Here is a 22,928-nt window from a genome sequence, read left to right on the forward strand (position 1 = left end):
CAGTTATTTGTAGATAACACAAAGAGAAAAAGGTACATGTGATCACATATATGCACAAAATCTAGAAATAACATGCACACCTCTTATGTCCGCTTGTCCAGAGCGGCTGGAACCGGAGTTCTGACGTGGCATACGCAAAGATGTGCGCAGTGGAGCCTGTCTCTGCTCATCCAGATAGGCAAGATCCTCCAGGTGAGCTGAACTAGTGGCTGAGAGAGAGAGAGGGAGAGGGAGAGAGAGAGAGAGAGAGAGAGAGAGAGAGAGAGAGAGAGAGAGAGAGAGAGAGAGAGAGAGAGAGCGAGAGAGAGAGAGAGAGAACAATACTGTTATTTAAAATGTTTTTATGTTATATATTCAATATTAGCTTTATGTAAAATATTCAATGTTATTTAAAATGAATGCATTTTTATAAGTAATATTTTTATAACCACGGTTTTATTTTTTTTAAATGTGTGTGTGTATTGATGCTTGGGCAATATTATATTAAACATATTTATGTCAATTAAGTACTTTGAAATCCAACACTGGAATAAAATATAACATTGGAATTGAACTTTACCTGGCATGCATCAACATTAGCTATGCCTATGAGGTAAATGTAACAGTGTTTTGTTTAATAAACCATTTACAGTGGTATAAGAATTACCTCAGATAGTACTTGGATATATAATACAGTGGTTAATGGATATGGAATTAATAATCCATAATATACGTATTAAATCTATTCAATACATGCTTTTATTAAAACAAATGAAGGGGACTTACTAATTTAGGCATAGGTATTTTCCAAGAATGCAGTGGTATTTCATAGTAATATCAAAAAACATGTTAATACCATGGTCCAATCTGTAGTTAGAGATGGGTCAAACCCCTTGACAAACTGTGTGAGAGCTTGTGTTTTCTTAGCTTGTGGATATTAGCTTTCATGAGGATGCGTGCTTGAATTTTGAGCCTTTTTTCCATGGCTAATGAGGAGGAAAATTCATGGCGGCTTGATGCACAAGAATATTAAGAACACTGTGGGTGGCCACAGAATTCATCTCAAAGCATCTGGAGAGGGCTTTTTAATTATTTAACAACAGCTAACATTATTGTGGCAGTGTTAGCACAGATGCTAAGGACGACTGGCCACCCGTCATGTAAGGTACAAAACACTAAGGAGAGTCTTTCGTTCTCCTATAATATGAAGACAGATTTCAGAAAAACAACCATGGCCCCATGGTACATGCATTTACAAATGACAACTTCCTGTTGGTGTTCAGTAATATAACTCTCCTCAGATCCCATGTTTGAGTGGGAACGTGATTGAGAGCTGATTGAAACAAAGTGCGCAGACTTAAAGCAAGCTGGGAAAGCTGCTCTTACAAAATTTCGAAAGCTGTAATTTCCGTTTTTTATAGATTACTACAATTAATGTTACAAATGTAAAACCATGGAGGATCTCCATCAGCATAAACGCCTGTTCATACCAAGGATGATAACTATAACAATATAGTTTGATTAATTCTTCTAATTCTATAAGAATAGGGAAGTCTACAACACAGCTTACAATAACGACAGAGGGGAATGATAATGAAATATTTTTCCAGCTGATTAACAAAAACATTGAAAGCCAATCAGAATCCACCACACTTTAAAAGGGCATTTAAAGTGGCAGTCAAAATAACTGCAGTGTATGCTTATAATAAACAATGTTTTCTTCCTTTATTACACAGCTCTGTGAAATACTTGATTCTGATTGGTCAATAGCATCATCCAGCAGTAAGTTATTCCCAGATAACAACCGCTCAAAACAGATAAGGCAGGCTCATCCGGGTTACTGAAGTCAGCAATGCTATACGCCTGCTAGGAACGTTTTTCATTCATGGAAGTTTTGCTTTTGGTTAACTAATAAAATATTTTAAAAAAAAAATTTGGTTAGCTAATAAAATATTAAAACTCAGTCGAATCAATATTTTGTGTACAGTTATTTAATTATGCCATCCAGTATCGTGGACATGCTCTCTCTTGTTTCATACAAACGCAGCTCCTGCCATTTTGTGACTGTTTTGTACACTGTTGGATTATGAAATACAAACAGGTAAGATTTTGAAACGGTTTAATCTGAAATCAATACATCTTATCCCCATAATAATTTATTTGGCGAAATGCTGTGTAATAAGTGGTATGAATGACTGTATACCGTATCTCTTAAATGTCTGTTTAGTTGAACTTTCCGCTCCAACTGCTCTCACCATGGAAGCTTTGCGTAAAGGGTAACTAAACACTAAAACAACTTTTTTTAGTTAATGATCTGTAAGAATGGAGCTTCATAAATGCTGTTCATTGATTCGAGTAAATTTTTTGACATTTGGCTTTAAAGTGTTTTAATTATACAATATATGGTGTAAAAACGTCTGAGTGCTGCCCTCTTCAGGTTGAATGGTGGCTACTGGAGGTGAATTTTCCTATTAGAAGTTGTGGCACCCTCTGACGTCAGAGAGATTCGTCTCAGGTGGACAACCCCCCCCCCTCAGCTGGGCTCTGCCCACTTTTCCAGCATTTTTCAAATATTGCCAGAGGGTGGAGTCAGGGTCTGACCAGGGGTTTAGTTACCCTTTAAAGACCTAATAAAATATTTCAACTCAGATCAATATTTCGTGTCCCTCCGCTTCAAGTCAGGGTCCTCATCATCCTGTCGGGGGTTATTTTGAGAGAACCACCGGCTGGATGTACATTATCCCTTACTTAGTGTGGACACTAATTTAGTTGTTATATTTATAGGTACCTAACCCTTGGTTTGAAAAGGGCTTAAGTTCAGCATGAAATCAAAATTGACAATTTAGCAATAGCAAACTACAACAATCCAATCAATTCTCAATGGACAAAATCAAGTCCCGTCCTACATTTTTTCCAGTTAGAGAAGCTTTGAATACTGCATATGTCACAATAGGGAAAAAAAGACTTTAAGACACTTAGAGCCAGCACCGCTTACTGTATATTGGTTAAAACTATGGTTATCATAGTAAAATAAAATAAAAAATGCTATTTATACAGCAGAATTTGTCTTGCCCAACCCCACCCTCTCCATCTGCACTGCAGACTGTCTGGCTGGCATGGCTGTGTTGCTGGATGTACGGCCGCCTGAACTGCATCACAATGACTTTGGCTCCCATCACTAAACTGGTGTTTTACAGCCCCACGTGGCGCTGGTCCAGAAAGCACGTCTGCGTTTTACACCAAATGTCTGCGCATGTTCATATCTACATATCATTAAACTTTGATTGAACACAGAGATCTGTTCATGTCCTCACATAATATTTTAAAATGGAAGATAAACATACAATAATGTATGCTAAATAATTGTAAGTGATCAGACGTGCAAATTTTTTACCTTAAAAACACTTAAGGTGCATTCACATTTACCATTGTTCTGCAAATGTTTGCGAGCGAAATCCAGTCATTTCAATAGGAATGCACATGATCAGGAATGCATCTTGAACTCAGAGATCAGACAGGTTTTGAAAGGGGAAAATGTGATGAAAGATGGACTGAGACGCACACCGAGAGGAGGACAGGGAATGAGTGGGTGGGTCGAGGAGAGAAAGAAATCAAAAGTGTGACAGAATAGAATGAGAAAGATGGGGGGGGGGAGAGAGAGAGAGAAAGATAAAAAGAAAGAGAGAGAGGGAGGAGAGTACAAGAACAGACAGATGCGAAGGATGAACAAACAGATCACCTCATTCACTCACTGCTGCAGCTGTCATCACTCAGGTGCATGCTGACGTCACACTTCATTGAGTTTTATCATTATTTACACAGTTTTATGGTGCTTTTATGACGCTTTTTGTATGCCACTTTGACGTTCTATCAATTTAAAACGTTATTACAGCTCAGAAAGAGTGTGGTAAATGTATTTAAAATGTAAACCAGGAACTACTTCATAACCATTTTTTCAAAGATAAATAAATGAATTAATTAATTGATGATGATGATAATAATAACATCAACAATAATAATAGAATACCATTTTTAAGATTATAAAGAATGATAAGTAATATAATTTGTTAACCTTTATTCATCACATTAATTAAATGATTAAGCATGTGTTATTTAAGTAGATTTTAGACTTGTTCCTTTTCGTTTTCGAACCATTCAATTTACTGTATCTGGGAAATTCCTTTTAGCAAACCTTCAAAAATACAAAGTCGACAGTAAACAAAAGAAAATCTACATTTCATGGAACTGAGCTTTGGCCCAAACTACTGAGTTTGACAATATATGGATCCAAAACCAGCAGCACAAACGAAAAATCCTTCATAAAACCGGGAGGAGATTCACACAGATGTCCTTGCTTTGTAGTAACGGGCCGCATCAGGAGCTAGAAGCTGCTCCAGAGCTCAAATGGCCCATAAAGCTGAAAAGAGCACGTCTATAGCTCTCACAATAATCACTATGTGCTTTTACTGACCTTGACATTTTGAGGGAATTGGAAACACGTGTCTGTTGACTTTTAGGGTCTGAATTATGTGGCATATTTCCTGTCTCTGCAGTTCACCATTCATGAACAGAAGTGTTCAAAGAGCCTCAGCTGAATGAGCTGCACACAGAGCTGACTCTAAATATTCACACGCCATGAAAGATAAATATGAGCGTTTGTAACTAACAGGATTTGAACGCTAGACTGAATCTTGACTAGCTCAGCATAATATGGAGGTTTCTACCATCTTACAGTTACATAATATACAAATACACTTGTATTACTATTTTTGTTCGATGCTTATAAGAGATTCATTCATTTGCTTTGTATGTGCTCTGCACAATGAGTAAAATTGAATCTAATCTAATCAGATATGTTAAGACTCGCATTCTACTGTCAGTAATGGTACCAGTACTATTTTTGGCACTAGCATGTACATTGGGTGTGTGTGTTTGGGCTGACTGACCCCCTCGATCAGTTCGCAAGTACGGGTCCCGACGGGACCCAAAGGATGGCCCTCGATACATGTATATACTCCAAAGTAAGCAGTAAGCAATGCACTCATGTGTACACTATTCTGAACATACATTAGCCAAAATTTGACAGGTGCAGAAACTTACCGGCCACAGAATTGGGGCGGGGCATGAGGTAGAGGGGGATGGAGTGGGCAGAGTGAGAGATGGAATGTTCCAGGCTCCTCTCTGGGATCTTGTTGAGGCTGTATGTGGAGGCGGCCATGTTTTCATCCACCCGATAAAGAAAGGAGTCTGTACCCATTGACTTTTGTGCCTGCCAGAGTTTCAGGCTGCCCCGTGAGCTTTCGCTGTGTTTACCTCCATGCTCAGCATTCTCAGAGTAACTTGTGAGCGTTGCTGCAAGAAAGCAATGAGATTTTTGAAACCGACAGTGAGCGGTCATTATGTTCACGTACATCAATAGGGCTTTTCACACTTGAAAGAGTTAACCCTGGGTCATACTAAACCCCAGGTAAAGGGAATCCTGGGTAATTTGTATTCACGTTTAACACGGCTAATACTTCACCCGGGGTTAACAGTTAATCGTAGGTATTCAAAGGCTGCAGTTTCACACTGCACATTCCTAAACCCCGGGTTAAAGGCCTTACTTGCATATTTGCGTTGTCAGTGGTACTAACTGGACAAATGTAGCACGTGACGGATTTACATAAAGGCTTTAGCATTGCACGGCCTCATATTACACATTGCTGACTGTAATCAAGTTTTTTTCTGAGAGTAATTTTTGAACTATAAAGTTAAGAATGAAGCTGTCTCTTCTTCACTCCAATTGTCGTGCTTTCCATCGCCGTTTGACATCTTTCCTATCATCGTAGAAACATTTATATAGACTACATCACAACACACGTGTTTCCGTGACTGCCCAAAGAACGTGAATATAAGGCACGCGATCAGTGGTCGGTTGCTAAGCATCTAGTTGTAACATTCTAGTTGTAACATGCATCGTTTCACACTGTAAAAGTTTGGCACAGTAATGTGGAGTTAAAGCAACACCAAGTGATTTTTCCTTTGCGGTCGCCCTACAGGTTGGAAGCGGAATTGTCCATTACCACTGTCGTAAATAGTTGAGCCTACCGCAGCCTACTGTCGCACGCGCATGCCCATGCTCTCTGTTTATCCAGCACCGGCTTTGGAATCAACAATGGCCACAGACAAGGTAGAATATGATGCATGATTTTATGAAAGTATGATGTATTGCAACATCACAAACGAGCAATTGTAGCAATTGTATCGCTTGCCGTAAAGCAAGACAAATTAGTAGTTTTCTTATGTCTCATTAGAACTACAGAAACGCGACCCGATCTGGCAATCTTACATAGCGTGGATATATCAGATAAATGACCGCAAAGCTGTGGCATAAGTGCATTTCACCATGTCACGACTTGATGAACCACTGAAACGATTTTGAAAACATTATTTTAAGGTAAAAAATCCTACTTAGTGTTGCTTTAATCGCATTAATCTCCAGAGCAGGGTTTCACAAACCCAGGTAAAAAGCGGTGCTAACCCCACAACAAAGTTACAAGTATGAACGTTCCTTTACCCGGGGTTAAAAGTGGTGTTTAGAACGACGATAACACGGGGTTTAGCACAGTATGAAAAGCCCTAATGATTAAAAAAGCCATAATGATGACTAATGAAATTTAATTTCTATTCCTAAAATAAGCTACAGAACTTCTCTCACCTATAATGCCACTGTCTCGGCTCTCCAGTGTGGAGGTGGGGCTCGTGATGGATCCGTAAGCACAGTCTCGGGTGCCCATGTTACCCGGGGCTCCAGCGGGCAACGTAGAACAGGGGCTGCCTGGAGGGGGCGACGCTGTGCTGCTAGCTAAGCTCGAGCATGGGCTGATCCTCTGGGTCATGGAGATGCCCTGAACATCACAAAAAACAGAGTTGGAGAACTCCAAACTTGCCACAAGTATATAAGCAATGAATGATAATGACAAAATGACTTTGCTTTCTATTTCGCAGCCTAGCTATCCCTGCCCACAGTGAAATCTCATTGGTTAAAAATCCTCCTACACCTTGTACTACTAAGTATGTGTTGGCGGCATGAGCTTATGTTTTTCTAATAAACAAAACTTATAAACATGCATGAGTTCAAGGTGGCCATTCACTGGGCTTCATTCACGAAACACTAATAGAACAAATTTGTGTAAATCACTTGTAAAACCACTTTTACTGAAATTGTTTCATCAAATTCAATCTAACAAATTGACATAAGATTAACTGTTGTTTTGCTTGTGTTTCATAAATGAGGTGTAGAGCTTTCACTCATTGTTACACTGCAGATATTTACTGTAGCATATTAAAGGCTTCTGTTAGATCAGTGAACCACTGTGTATATATGCGGTTCCTCTTCCAGAAAAGTAGCACTGCTGAATGACTTTCACACACAAAAATGCCCCCAGAAGTGGAAATCTGCTGACTGGTATTTAATGATACAGTACTGTCCCATATTTCTGCTGAGGACTGCATACTCATGTGGAATTATCTCTTTTTTTATGGCTTGGGCTGACTTAAACAATTTTTCCACAGTGACTCAATATTATGTAATTTAATACAACGTTATTGGATTTTTATGGTATATGACTGAGAGAACGTTGAATCTTTAACTCTTAACCAAATGGAAAAAAGAAAGAAATGAGTGTATTGTTTTGGCATGCTGCGGTCGGCTACAAGACATGATCTACAAAAACCGACCAGGATGGTGGATCATTTTACCCAATGGGATGAGAGAGAGCAAGAAAGACAAAGTGAGAAACACAAACAGATAACAACAATTTATAATAAAAGGGTTGCATGAAAAAAGTAAAGAGGGAGTAGAAAAGAGAGGAGAAGAGACATGGAAAGAATAAATGGTTAAGCGAGTTCATGTCTGACTCTGGGTCTGCGGTGGAGGCCACATTAATGACATCATTCAGATGGATATGAACTTCAGTCAGTCAGTAGTACTTATGTCCAGAAGCTGTTTTAGATAATACGCTTCTTGCAACCAAAAAAAAAAATATTCTACTGCAAACCAAGAGGATGCTCTTTCATAAAAACAACAATTTAAGGATAAATTTGCAAAACACAACTTAAAGGTCACCTATTATGCAAAATTCACTTTTACATGGTGTTTGAACATAAATGTGTGTTGGCAGTGTGTGAGCAAAACCACCCTAGAATGATAAAAATCCACCCAGTGTTTTTTTTACAATCTCAATAAATCATAAGCACTGTCTCAGAAAGAGCTGTTCTAAGATTCGGTGCAATGTGACGTAGAATTGCACAAGCCCCACCGACGTGTTTTGATTGACACTGTGGTTTTGGCATAGACCCCGCCCTTGGTGATCTGTACACCATTCCGCATTGTTTCAACGACAGCCGAAGTTTGTTTCAACAAACTTCCAAAATACGTTTATGTTTGCGCGAATCATTTTCTGACTGACTGTTTTGTGAACGAGGGTCCAGGTCTTGCTTCAAAGTTAATCCTCAAGTGTGGATCGTTGCCTACTGTTTGCCATCCAACGTCACCTCCAGTAGAAGTAAGTGTATTTTATGATTTTTGAGCAAATAGTCATTTAAGTCGATGTCAGCCTATTCAACAACAAATGCTAGACGCATTGTTGTTGTCCGTAATTAATACCTGTTCTATCTCCCTGCAGCATATATTTTCTTGTTCTGTAGCCATCTTCTCACATTTACCACATAAGCACCTGTACGACAAGTAATGTAAACATGATGCAACATGTCCCTCGCATAAATGTAATTTCGTTTGTACGTAGCAAACGTTATCACAGTATTTGTGTTTGTAGCTTCAAAATATTGCGCCAACGTTATCACAGTTTGTGTGTGTCTGTGTCTGTGTGTGTTGCACATCCATAATTGCAAAGGGGACGCAATTACAACTCTATAAGTACACAAATGTATCAAATAACCATTCCGAGACGTCCTGGTCAATTCTCATTTTTGTTTCTTCTGCCGGAGTCTCTTCATCATCTGGGTCTGATTCCGGTTCAAACATGTAAGGCTGAATGCCATACAAAACAGCGGGTCTGTCACTCTCAGCCATTCTGCTTCTACCGACCGTTTATTGCCATAGGTTTGCAAGTTACGCCCTCATCCAAAGGCAGGGCGGGGATATCCAGCTCTTTTACATTTAAGGTGGTACACACCAAAACAGCTCTTTTTAAAACAGGCCCCAAAAATGACATTTTCAAATAGTTATAATAAATTAACTGTGGGGTATTTTGTGCTGAAACTTCACAAATGCATTGTGGGGACACCCGAGACCAATATTACATCTTGTAAAAAGGGGCATAATAGGTGTCCTTTAAAAATGAATCACAGCTCTGATGAAACATGAGACTCTTATAACGGATTTCATAAACTAGGGTTCAAATACAACACTAAGTAGTTAACCTTGTTTTGCTTTAAGAGTGCAACCAGAGATCTTCATTTCTTTGTGTACAACTGATTTAAGAGCACTTTTAAACTGGCAACATTGGAATGTCTACCATGTCTGAAAACCCCTGAAAAAAATAATAATACTTTTCACTATGAAACAGCAGTGTGCTCCGAGCCAGATCTTGGACTCAATAACTTCACAAATATGTCTAAATAGCTCAGTCTACACCTTTTTGTCTTATTCAGGCTTTGGTGTGCGTGGGAGATATTGGCTCTGAATCAGTGTTTTTGAGAAATTGTGGCCTTTCGGTGACCACGCTCGCTTGGCAGGGACCAGCCGCTGAAATAGCTCTGCCCAGCTGTGGACGGCAGGAGCCGTGTGTTGTGCCATACATTCCTGGACTCAACTAGGAGTCGGATCAATGAGGTCAAACTGAACTGAGAACAATTAAGAGATATTTAAACGCTTCTGATTTTAACCAGCGGAATCGAACAAGCGCTACGTTCAAGAGTTCAAAATGTCCTTTTAAAAATGGCGAGGCTGTTTCCATTATTAGTATTGTTAAGATGCAGTTTGTTTTTTAAATAATTGTTTTAATAATGGTTGCCAATTTTACCTCATTAGTTATGTAAAAAAATAATGTTAAAACATAAATGATATACATTTATACAATTACATAAATAATATATTATAAAATATGAAAAAAAAATATATACATGTTCCTTGACCTGTATGTTAAAGGGGTGGTATAATTCCCTTTTCACAAGATGTCAAATAAATCTGTGATGTCCCCAGAGTGTGTTTGTGAAGTTTTAGCTCAAAATTCCCCCACCAATATTTTTATATAGCATGTTAAAATTGTCACTTTTTGAGGGTGAGCAAAAACGCACCGTTTTTGTGTCTATCCATTTAAATGTGAAAGAGCTGTTGCTCCTGGGACAGGGGGGCGGAATTACAACAGCTTGAGTCCTGAAAATTTCAAACACTTTTAGCCTCTTATGTTCAAACCGGAGTCAGGCAAAGATGGAGAGACTCAAGAAGTAGTGACAACATGTAGACAACATTTCTGAATGATTAGATGATGAATTTTTGTAGCTTATGTGCAGTTATCTTCTAGTCATTGATTAGCATATTCTGTCTTGATAATCTATAAATCGTGTTCCGGGTGCGGGTTTTATGTAAATTTTAGAGTTGGTGCTGTCACTAACCCGGGAGGAATGTCGTGTAGTCCTTAACAGCCGTTTGTTGTAGACCTTAAAACGCAATTTCTTTAAAAGTAAATATCTCCCTTTGCTTTGAACTTTGAGAGTCGTGACTTTGCAGATGTCGTTTATGCTCATACAGTAACATTACACACTAACTATAGTTAAAAAAGTGAAATCATAATCAACCTAGTGGTCGACCGATATGGGTTTTTTGATGGCCGATGGCGATATCTTAGAGAGCAGGGTGGCCGATGGCCGATATAAAGCCGATATTTATATTTATATATCAAACATATATATATATATATATACACACACACACATATAATATATATATATATACATATTTACTGTACACATATATATATATATATATATATATATATATATATATACACACACACTTTATATTTATATAAATCAATACTTAATAAATTAGATAAATTTAATTAATATTTACAAATATTTAAAATAAACAAGCTTAGGCCCTATACTTTAGATGGAAACTTCTTGAATCTGCAATCCTATTACAGTATTTTTCACAAATAAAGTAATTGTTTAAAAATATATGAATATGTGAATAAAAAGGAAGTAAACACTGTAACAGGGCACTCAGTAACCTGGTAATTTCATGCGCACTGATAATCATATTTTTTAATATGGAATTTTGTACCATTGGACAAATTTAATTTTGAAATTCTAACAAAGTTAGAATAAAACAGACAATATATTGACTTCTAAAGCCATTTTTATAATCAGTATTTAATACGTGTATTAAGCAATTCATTTATTTAAAAAAATTATATAAAATAACAGCCTGAGATTTAATGGCATCTGACATCATTAATATGTTACTGTACTGAATAGAACAGATGTTGGATTACATTTTGTACATTTCTGACTTGAAAGGTTTCTAAGCACTCCAAACCCAAAAGCAGATGTTCACTGAAGAATCATAGGTAAGATCAGTGTGGACTGTAAACAGAGTAGCGGCAGGGGTTTCAGCATCTGTTGTCTGAGACATGCCTAGTTAGACTCGAACTGTACGAATACTCCAGCGCACACTACTGGTGTTCATCCAAAACCCAGGAACATCTGCCATGATTTAGAGAGCAAGAATATCTGTGTTTTTGAGGTGGGGAGCCGCCCACTTACAAAACCCTGAGCTGCAGAGAAGCACCTCCCTCCCATCATCACTAGGCCAAAAAGTCACTTGAATTATTTTTAAAGAATAATGAGAGAGACTGGATAGAGCATCAAATGCATGTATCAAACCTGGGGGTCATCTTGTTCCTCCATGTTGTACTGTGCTCCACCAGGCCCTTCGTTCACTTTGTCCCCGAGCAGGAACCCCAGTCGCGTCATCAGTGTGTTGGCGGCCTCGTCTACAGATGGAGGAGGACCCAGTTCTTGGCTTTCGTCCCCTGTAAGAGAGTAAAAGAAAAAGAGAGAGGTAAAACCATGTTTATAAAGTAAGAAACCATTTAAAGGCTGTTGTTGGCATAACGTAAAGCTAATGTCAAAAAGCAGCAAGAGGAATATGATAAAACAAAAATCATACCAAACAATTTTTATATCAATAAAGTTCCTCAGGTAAGGATGCACAATGTCTCATACGTATCAGTTATTAGCTGATATCAGTGATTTGTTTTATTTTTGTCTTTTTCTTTTTTAGATTGAAATATATACAATTATTTTACTTTGAAATAAGTCATAATATTGGCTATATAAATAATATAAAAAAAATAAAATGATCATCATCGGTTTCATCCAGAATTTCAATACAAGTAATAATGCAAACCAGACATTAAGTCATCAATCAAGGTTGCATTTATTTGATCAAAAATATAGTAAAAACAGCAGAATTTTTTAAATATTTCAAATTAAAATAACATTTTTCTATTTTAATATACATTTTAAAATTTAATTTATTCCTTTGAATTTTCAGCATCATTACTCCAGTCCTTAGTGTCAATAGTGTCAGATCCTTCTGAAATCATTCTGATATGCCGACTTGCTGCTCAAGGAACATTTATTATTATTATCAATGTTGAAAACAGTTGTGCCCCTTATATTTTGTGGAAACGTGAAACACAGTGGCTACAAGGGAAACATTTGGTGTAATTATGTATTTGGTACTGCCAAAACTGCAGTGAGAAATGCATACTCTACGCAGCATACCTGTGGTCTCATCTGAATTTCAGTCTCAAACAGCTTCATTCCAATGCACTTTGACCTTCTGCTTACAAATCATATGTATTTTGAAACCACAGCAGAAAAGGACATGCACAGTAAACCAGACAACACTTCCAAACTCACTGTTGTGAATTAGCAGTGAGCTAAGCCAAAACCCCAAAAAGATGGTAAAACACCCCGTCACACTAAACTACCTAACAATCCTTATCAGAAGGATGTCTGGGTGTCGTAACTTTTCTTGAACCGCGAGCGCAGATGGAGTGTCTGAGCCTGTGCATTGAAAATCAGTCAAAGGCTGATCGCGAGACTTCAAAAGAAGAGGTGTCCCACTGTGGCTGAATCCACAGCGAGGAGAGCTTTTTCAGGATTAGTTTTTTTTTATGCCTTTCAGCTCTCACCATCAGCCGAAGAAAACCGACTGCAAAACAAACAAGTCTTTCCCAGAAATTTCCCAAGTCTTTCCCAACTCTAATGCAAATCAATTATTTATGTATTTGTTACAAGCCAAGTAGGAATAAATCATACAGCTTTTGTAAAAGTGATGCATTCTTTGGTACAAAACTTTGGTAGAGCTGGTCACATTTTTTTTTTTTGCCAACTTCGCAGTCTATGTAGCCACGTTTTTAGGGCTGTGCAAAAGAACAATACTTTACAGACAATATAACCAAGCCTACAAATCGGTTTCCTGTTTTGAATTGTGTCTCTATAACTGTGTCTCTATAAGGAGTCGACCAGTGGGAATTCAGTGGAGCAGTTGCAACACAAATGTTGTCATGGAAACTATGCTAAAGATTGTCCTGAAGCATTTGTGTCTTTCATTCTTTCTTCAACCGAACATTCCTCTTAAATTTTGCCTCTATCGCTCTATCGTTGCTCTGTACCTCCGGCGGGATGTATGTCACTTGTGACAGCATATGATAAAGTTCAGAAACCCACTAATGACACCAGCAGGAGCTGGAATAGCGCAATGCTGGAAACTTATGTTGATTACAAGAATAAAGTCTGTGAGGTTTGTTTTCCTTGAGCTCTTGAGAATAGAAAAAAAGACAATTCTGAACTGATGATTAACAAACACGTCAGAATCTGAGGTTTAAAGGTAGGCCTGAGGATGCAAGCACAAGAAAACATTCAAAAACATTCACATATTTGTGGACCACACACATATTTGAAGGCATAACCTTTCACAATCATACACGTGTACTCATGTATGACAATCTCACAGCTAAAAAGGGCAGCTATCACACATCAGTGCACTTCTGTATGAGTGATGATGAGCTATCTGATACTCAGACAGGCCGCAGGGGGTTGGAGACGTGTGTGTGAGTGTGTGTGTGTGTGTGTGTGTGTGTGTGTGTGTGTGGGCGGTTGGGGGGTTATCAGCAATAGTACAGTAAAAAAGGGATACATACAAGGTGATTTACGACCAACAGGTTTGTTATAGCTGGGATCAGATAGGGATCTTAAAAACTAAAAAGACTCCCTTTCACTCCAGCACAGGTAATAATCATGAAACAACATGGATACTGTTCGGTATGTTGCAAATAGTAAAAAATATAATTAAAAATAAATGTCTTTTTTTTTTACTTCCCCAAATCTGCAACAGACTTAAAGTAAAAAAGTTAAAACAAATACATTTGATAAATTAACAATTAAAATAATGTAAACATTATAATATACTATAAATAACATTTTAAATAAATGCATTAATTAAAAATGAAACTATATTTCATAAACATTCATACATGTGATTCATTTGATTTAATTAATCCGCATATCAAGCAATTAATTTAATACAATTATTGAATCAATTGACAGCCCTAGTAAATGACAATCCATGAAACAAACCTGAGGGTTCTGTCTGCTTTTCAAAATAACAAAACCAATGATGACACCACAAACCTCAGATGTTTAAGTCGTTTGCCTCATCTCTAACACCCCATGGGAGTCACTTAAAGTTCCACTCTTTAACTCCACCACAGATCAACAAATTCAGCTCCGCTTCCTGTTTCGGAGCCCCCTGGGGGAGGACGGTCCCACGAGAAAGCGTGCTGTTTGTGCTTTCACAAGAGCAAAACACATCAGCATTGCAGGGGTTTAAACCTCATCATTCACAGGTCATTGCCTCCTGTAAAACCTAAAGACCTGCTGCAGAGGTTATAGGAATGAACATGCTGATTGGTCCAATGACAAAAGTATGACTTACAGTCCATGATATGCACCGCTGGGCTTTTAAAATCAGAGCAGATATCAGTGCCGTATAAAGGCAATCAATGACACATTGCTTCTAACAAAACCACACATGCAAAAAGCTGCTTGTGTAGCAGAGAATGAAACTCAGCAAAAAGGGGAAAAAAATTGAATCGTTGAACTTCTAATAGCAGGGTTGCAGTCAGTGAGGCAGGGCACATTTAAACTAAGAATTCAAATATCATTTCTTTGCTTCTGACACAGGGTTTCCAACACTTGCAAAAGGCTGCATACCACCACACAGCAGTGACACTTGGTCGACCATAACAGTACTTCAGTTTGACACACTGGAGCTCTTTCTCAAACATGCATTACAGATCATTCAGGACAATATTACTCGGTAACTAAATTTGATTTATTTTTAAGTAAATGGGGTACGGGCTAAGGCAAAATGCTAGGGTGTGAAATGCTAGGGTGTTCTGGGTAGCTGGTAAGCCTCTCAAAGTAGTAGTTAGCATGCTGCTAGGGTGATTAGACAGACAGACAGACAGACAGACAGAAAGACCGATATATAGACAGACAGACAGATTTATATAGACAGACAGACAGATTTATATATAGACAGACAGCAGACAGATATATAGATAGACAGACAGACAGACAGACAGACCGATATATAGACAGAAAGACAGACAGACAGACAGACAGACAGACAGACAGACCGATATATAGACAGACAGACAGATTTATATAGACAGACAGACAGATTTATATAGACAGACAGCAGACAGATATATAGATAGACAGACAGACAGACAGATAGATAGATAGATAGATAGATAGATAGACAGACATATATATAGACAGACAGACAGATTTATATAGACAGACAGATTTATATATAGACTGCAGACAGATATATAGATAGACAGACAGACAAATAGACTGACAGCAGACAGATATATAGATAGACAGACAGATAGATAGACAGACAGATATATAGACAGACAGACAGATTTATATAGACAGACAGACAGATTTATATATAGACAGCAGACAGATATATAGATAGACAGACAGACATATAGACTGACAGGAGACAGAAAGACAGACAGATATATGTAGACATAGACAGACAGAATGATAGACAGACAGACAGGTAGAACGATAGAAGGACAGGTAGACATATAGACAGATAACTAGACCGATAACTAGACAGATAGACCGATAACTAGATTTATATATAGACAGCAGACAGATATATAGATAGACAGACATATAGACAGACAGACAGATTTATATAGACAGACAGATTTATATAGACAGACAGATTTATATAGACAGACATATTTATATATAGAAAGCAGACAGATATATAGATAGACAGACAGACATATAGACTGACACCAGACAGATATATAGATAGACAGACAGATATATAGACAGACAGACAGATTTATATAGACAGACAGATTTATATAGACAGACAGACATATAGACTGACAGCAGACAGAAAGACAGAGAGATATATGTAGACATAGACAGACAGAATGATAGACAGACAGGTAGAACGATAGAAAGACAGGTAGACATATAGACAGATAACTAGACCGATAACTAGACAGATAGACCGGTAGATAGATGGATAGATAGATTTGAGGTATCATTTATTTCTATAGCACAGATGGTGCATAAGTATAATGCATAGAGTTAGGGGGTTAAAAAAGAGACAGAGACAGAGAAAAACAGAAAGAGAGAGATAGGAGACACCAAGCACAATCGGATGGGCAGAATTACATTTGCCGGCAAGCAATGCTGCTTCAAGAAAGTCTATGTCTGAAAATAACATCCCAGAGCTGGTTTGAGTTAACCAAGCAAAGCTCCAAGGCTCACAGGGAGGAGAAGACTGCTGCACGATGACAGGGTGGCTGTCTGAAGAGGGCGGCACAACTAACAAGTCAAGCACCAAGCTGCAGACCGGCTGTGCTGGCGGTTTAGAAATACAAGGCACAAGGAAAAAAAAGAACAACAAAGGGCCTTGCAAACAAACTCTTGGCAAAATAAATAGGCAAGAGAAAATCTGGTCTGTCATTGTGAGATATTTTAAGCACAAAAAATGCAGTGTCAAATCAGTGGAAACACTTGTGTCTGCTTTCCAGAATTTAAGTGTCTGTTTGAGACTGCTAACCCACACTGGTTTCCAGATTATCTTGTATTACCGTGGGGTTGAGATCAATCAGATTTCCTTTGTATACAATTTTTCTAGCCCTTTTACCTGCTCAGTCATAAACCGCATATGATGATGGAAATTAAAGTCATAAATTCACTGTTTCAGTGCAGACTGAAACCTGAACACCATCCTAAAAATGATACAGCTGTAAAATTATAAGATTTAACAATGACCTTGTTCAAACAGGCATAAATAATGCATTGTCTTTGCCTATATGTCTCAAATCATCTTTTTTTTTAATCCAGTTTCTGAACTGGAGAAACATACAGTACATGAAATGCATTATTCACAAGTCTGATACAAATAACCTCTGTAAGTGAAATCTGATTAAAATAATTTTTAATAATGTATCAGTTTGAACAATATCATGTTTTTTAATTAAAAATGTTATTCGTTGCCATTAAATGTACCCACAGTGACAGAAGCAATAAACCATTTATTATGCACAGCAAAATGACTTCTTAACGAGTTTTTAATTAGTATTTTTTGACTTGTTTTTCATTCAAATATCTAAAAATCCATAAGATAAATTTACTTGAGAAGCAACACTGAACAAAATATTAAGACTTTTTTTAGAGAATGTATTTTTAATGCTAATGTCTTTTTTTAAACTTGTTTTTAACTTAAAAATTTTAAAGGAAAGTCATAATTTACAAACCCTCATATTGTTCCAAAACAGTATGACTTCATTTCTTCTGTGAAACATTATTCTCCCAACCCCCCCTCTCTCTTTTTGCAAAAAAAAACAAACAACAACTCTTTTTGCAACCAATATTCTTCAAAATATCTATTAAATACTCTCTTGCATACCGAAAAAGACATTAAGTCTGGTTTAGAACATTATGTGGGTGAGTAAATAGCAGAATTTTCATTTTTGGCAAAATATCTCTTTTTAAAAAAGTGGGGGAAAGTAAGAAAACCAGTGCAGTAAGAAAAAAAATGCATACCCTGAAAACAGGTCGTACCAAGTTGCTTCCCAAGTGAATTTATCTTATGGATTGTTTAAACCTGCAGTCCGTAGTTTTTCCTCTTTGTCGCCATCTCTGTTCGAAATCTGCAATTGCAGTTATTCGAGGAATTATCAACTTTACATGGGTTGTGCCTCGGCACGGCACAGCGCGGATGAATCCAATGTTTTGAGGAGAATGTGCGGCTGTCAGTCACTGTGGGGTGTGGATACTGTCATTCGGAATCACAAATACTACTTTCTGGAAGTATGACCAACACAAGAATTTTCATAGGAAAATGTCATCTGAACAAGTAAGTAACAACCACTTTTGTTCTGACCAACTAAGGGGGAAAAAGCATTGCAGTAAAACGAGCTGATTAAATATAATGATCGCTTATCATATCACATCAAACCGTGCAAATTATAATTTGTTCTCAAAATGTTAACAACATCAGCATTGCGTGACTACATTTAATGCCCTTCTGATATTTATTCTTGTTTTCGCATGGGCACGGTTGCAGTCTCTTTTTTTTTGTAGCCACTCCGAAGTCCGAAGTCTTTTGCATTTTACAACGGTTGAATCTCCAGTTGTCACTGGTGATTGTCGTTTGAACCTTTCTGGATCTGCCATCAAATTGTTTATGAAAGTTTATTTCAAGTGCTGTGAGAAAAGTATATAAATCTCCACTTCCAAAATCCTCACACGCAATATAGCCTATAGCCGAGACACTTTCTTTATGTGTACAGATGTGACGTAATGACGCAAAGACATGTCGAATTTCCCGCAGAAATCCACCAGTACCATTGGAATTAAAAACATTATTACAAGCTTACCGTTTTGAATCGAACTAAGGCAAGCAGATAGTTTTGACCACTGGCTGGTTATGTACTTGCTCAAATTTATTTTGGATAATTTTTAACCCAAAAACGTTATGTACTGCAGCTTTAAATATTTAGCTAGAAAATAACATTTATGAACGTATGCATTTATTTACATTGATGCTTTTATCCATCAAGACTTGCATTGCATTCAAGCACACATTTTTATCAGTTAATTAATTTCAAGGAAATTTAACCCTTGACCTTGGTGTTGCTATTGTTTGAGCTACATGAAGAATAAAATATGAGGAAAATTGAGAATAGAACGAGAATACGATTTTAGCAGAGTAACACCTTTTCCCGTTTCTTAATATATTCAGATTTGTATACTGCCCTCATGAAAAACAATGTATGATGAAATATTGTTATAGGTGAACCGATGAGTTCGTGTTGTTAGAATGTCAACCAATGTGAATGTGCCTGCCAAAGCGAATGTTGTCTAAACCGAAAAAAGCCTACAGTTTAAATAAATAAATAAATATATATATATTTCCCCTGCAGTGAGAACAAAACCCTTGTGACCACAACAAGGTAAGCGGTACTGATGATGACTGCCATCTGAAGGCCATGGGGGGGCCCATCAATCTTCACTCTCGCTCTCCTCCACCAACTCAAACCATTCACAACCTGGCCATGCATACATCTCATCTACTCTGAAATCTCCTCTAATCGAGACGCATTACACCCCAGGCGGGTCTCCAGTCCATCTCCATCATTCTAATTGACACTCAGCCAGCATGAGAGTGCGGTGTTTCCATGCATCAAAGATATAGTGTCAACACGTGCGTTATTGCCGGATGGAATGAGAACAACAGAGTTTGGCATTCATGTCACCCTCTTGCAACATTTGAACCATCTTAGTCAGCTTCCCCTCAACAACCTTTTCTTCATCTCCACCTCACCTTTTTCTTCTTTACTGTCCTCCACCTCTTCATCACTGTCCTCCTCCTCTTCTTCATCGTCTTGTCCTTCTTCCTCGTTCTCTTCCTCATCTTCGTCATTGCCTTCAACTTCTCCCACCCAAACTTCCTCTCCATACACCTCTCTCTGTCCATCACTTTCATCTCCAACGATACCTTGTGCACCTCTGGGACTGGTGCAGCATCCTGACTGGAGCAGGGACTGATCAGAGAGGCTCAGACTAGACGTACAGGCACGAGATGTACAGCAGAAGTTAGACATCCATTGCCTCAGGAGCGAAGAGGTCCGACTAGGTCGCTTCGCCCCAAGGCTGGTTCGTCCTGTGCGGTCGTACGGACGAGACCGTTTCCTCCTCTGCCACGTGCATCTGGCCCTCGTTCCGGCACACGCCTTGCTGACCGTCAAAGCGAAATCCATTATCCAAACAAGCGGTTTTCCCTGCTTACAGCTGGTGTCCAGCTCCACAGGAGAACGGTGAGAAGGGAGAGTTCGATCTGTTCGTTTTAAGGTCCATGCAGTTGCAAGGACTGAGTAGAAAATGAGCACTCTGCTTCTTTTCTACTTCAGAACAGTTTGTGGCTGTCAGTGAATGGGGAGGAGAGGACTTCGACGGTGGTTTGGTTGCTCTACTGAGCTTCAGAGAAACCGCTGGCTCAAGCTTTAACAGGAACCATGAGGAGTCTGAAAAGTCAGAGTCCAAACACCACAAAAGGAGGGAGGGAGCAAGCGAGCGAGAGCAGCAAGAAACCACTAAACCCATCGCTCTGTGTTCCCTGCTCAACACAGTTAAAAATGTTGGAAGGGCATGTGTCGCATACACACTTAAGGCCTGCACAAAAAGAGAATGAAAAGCTGTTGAACAAGAGTGCAACGGGTTAGACTTACCAGTCCAGAGCATATTCAGGTCAAGAATCCCAGCCAAGCCAGGAGTGACTTTGAGCAAACCCAGATTCTGGTTTCCAAAGGAAAGGTCCCTCTTTTGAGTACATGTACAGACTGTAACGTCATTAACATCTTCAGAGCTAGAGACAAGAGACGGTCAGGACGACCCCAAAACAAACAGAGAGGAGAAAAAGTGACGGCCAGGAGCGAAGCCAAAAAACAGATGGTAGAGCTTAACCAAGTGTGCAAGGCTGGGGGTCGGATTACGCTGTTGTTGGTCACAGGCACGGGGATGCTTAAACTAAAGCGGCCGGGGGTCGTTCCTCTCTGACCCTTACGGGCCCGAGATATGTATTCTATTGGAGGGGGAGAGAGTTTGGTCCAAGCAGGTCACGTTTCACTATAATCCCACGACGCTCAATCCATCATTTCTGTCTTAGAGTAACTGGTTGGGGTGGAGGCCACTATCTATAACCACAACTGACTCTAAAACTAAATTTTATTCATTGATTTATTCTCCAGACAAATTCTGTGTCTAAACTTGATAAATTCAGATTTTAAAAAATAAGTATTTATATATTAAATAATTAACTATGCAAGATAATTATAATATTAAAAATTATCAAGAATTTATCAAGATGATTAGACACATTGGAATTTCCCTGGGAAATAATATAATAATGATAAAAAAGTAATTATAATTGTATATCGTCAGCAAAATCTATGATAATATATATAATATTTTGAAGACAATAAATAATAAACATGGGTCTGTACAGAAGCCTCATCCATACACTTTCTTCAAGAACAACAGATTATTTTTTCCCCCCTAAAAAAAAAGTTGTTTAGTGAACACAAAGGTTTTATCATACTGCTACCAATTGTGTAAAAATGGAAAGGGGGTTTGGGTCAGACAGTCTATTGAGAAATAGAGCTTGTACAAAAAGACCAAATTTACATTCAGGAGATGTAAGGAAAAACTACAGCTGCTACACAGACGCAACAAAACACAACAATGCAGTGTGTTTTAAGTGCAGATGTGGTTACAATGAGGTTTCATACTCTGCCACGTCTCATAGCCTTGATTTTGAATCACTTCAAAGAATTGCAAACACATTAAGGAAAAAAAAACGAGACAATTGACAAATGCTACTGCTCTTTTTTCAAGAATGAAACGGTTAAGGAGCTAAAATAGTGCTTAAAATACAGTGTGATGAGTTCAACTATTCAAACAGTACTGACTCCTTAAACTACATGACACAACTACAACACTTCCTACTGACTTCCTGTCCTGTGACAGAAACCCTGAGAGAACACTGAAAAGACGACATGTGGTACATAGAGGAAAGACACACACACACACACACACACACACATGCACACACACGCACACACACGCACACACACGCACACACTCTGTGAAAGTCCCTTGCCAAATCAAGTGCGAGTCTGGACAGTGGGGATCTACTTGGGTAACACTTGAGTGTAAATAACCCAAGAAACAACAATTGAAAAACAAAAAAAAGAGAAAACGATATACTTCCATTGAAAGCCAGAAGTCTATATTTGAACATTAAAAATGAGAAAAACAATACTGTTAAGTACTTGTCTAACATGTTTTTTGTCCCAACTGAGGGAAGAGCTGCAATTATTTATGTGCATGCACAGCATGCAACACCTGTAGATAGAGCTTCATGAAAATTCTGTCATCGTGTCCTTCTCATCCTCGTGTCGTTCCAAACCTTTATGACCATTTCTTCTATGGAACACAACAGAAGATATTGTGAAGACTGTTTCTGCCTTTTAAAAAAATCACTGGGATCAAAAACAACATTGCACCCCATTGACCTTCATTTTATGGACAAAAACATGACTGTAGACATTTTTCCAAATATCTTTGTTTTTCATAGAGGAAATTAATGTTTGGTGAGTAAAAAATGGCATTCAGTATGTCGTAAATAACCAAGAATATACCTTTAAATATAATTTTAAACTTTTCTAAACTGTAAAAGAGCTGCTGCCTTAAATTTTTAAGTACAATCAACTTGGATGTTTAAGTCACTTCAACATAAATTACTTTAAACTGACTTA

General features: G+C 38.1%; 1 protein-coding gene across 5 annotated transcripts in view; it reads right to left on the reverse strand.

The window, feature by feature from the left end:
* The window catches only part of tanc2a (tetratricopeptide repeat, ankyrin repeat and coiled-coil containing 2a), a 175,079-nt gene that overhangs the window by 22,089 nt on the left and 130,062 nt on the right, over positions 1-22,928 (reverse strand). For 4 of the 5 annotated variants that reach the window (XM_077212127.1, XM_077212124.1, XM_077212125.1 and 1 more), the window contains 4 exons: positions 11,869-12,017; positions 6,677-6,866; positions 5,080-5,331; positions 81-209 (listed from right to left, as the gene is read on the reverse strand). In XM_077212127.1, coding sequence (XP_077068242.1) covers positions 81-209; positions 5,080-5,331; positions 6,677-6,866; positions 11,869-12,017 — 720 coding nt within the window. Of the gene's footprint in view, positions 1-80; positions 210-5,079; positions 5,332-6,676; positions 6,867-11,868; positions 12,018-19,936; positions 20,410-22,928 lie in introns of those variants that run through there. The other variant, XM_077212123.1, reaches the window with a different exon arrangement.

The sequence above is a fragment of the Siphateles boraxobius genome, unplaced genomic scaffold, assembly GCF_051911475.1.
Source record: "Siphateles boraxobius isolate OS27281-9 unplaced genomic scaffold, OSU_SipBor_1 66, whole genome shotgun sequence".
Taxonomy (NCBI): domain Eukaryota; kingdom Metazoa; phylum Chordata; class Actinopteri; order Cypriniformes; family Leuciscidae; genus Siphateles; species Siphateles boraxobius.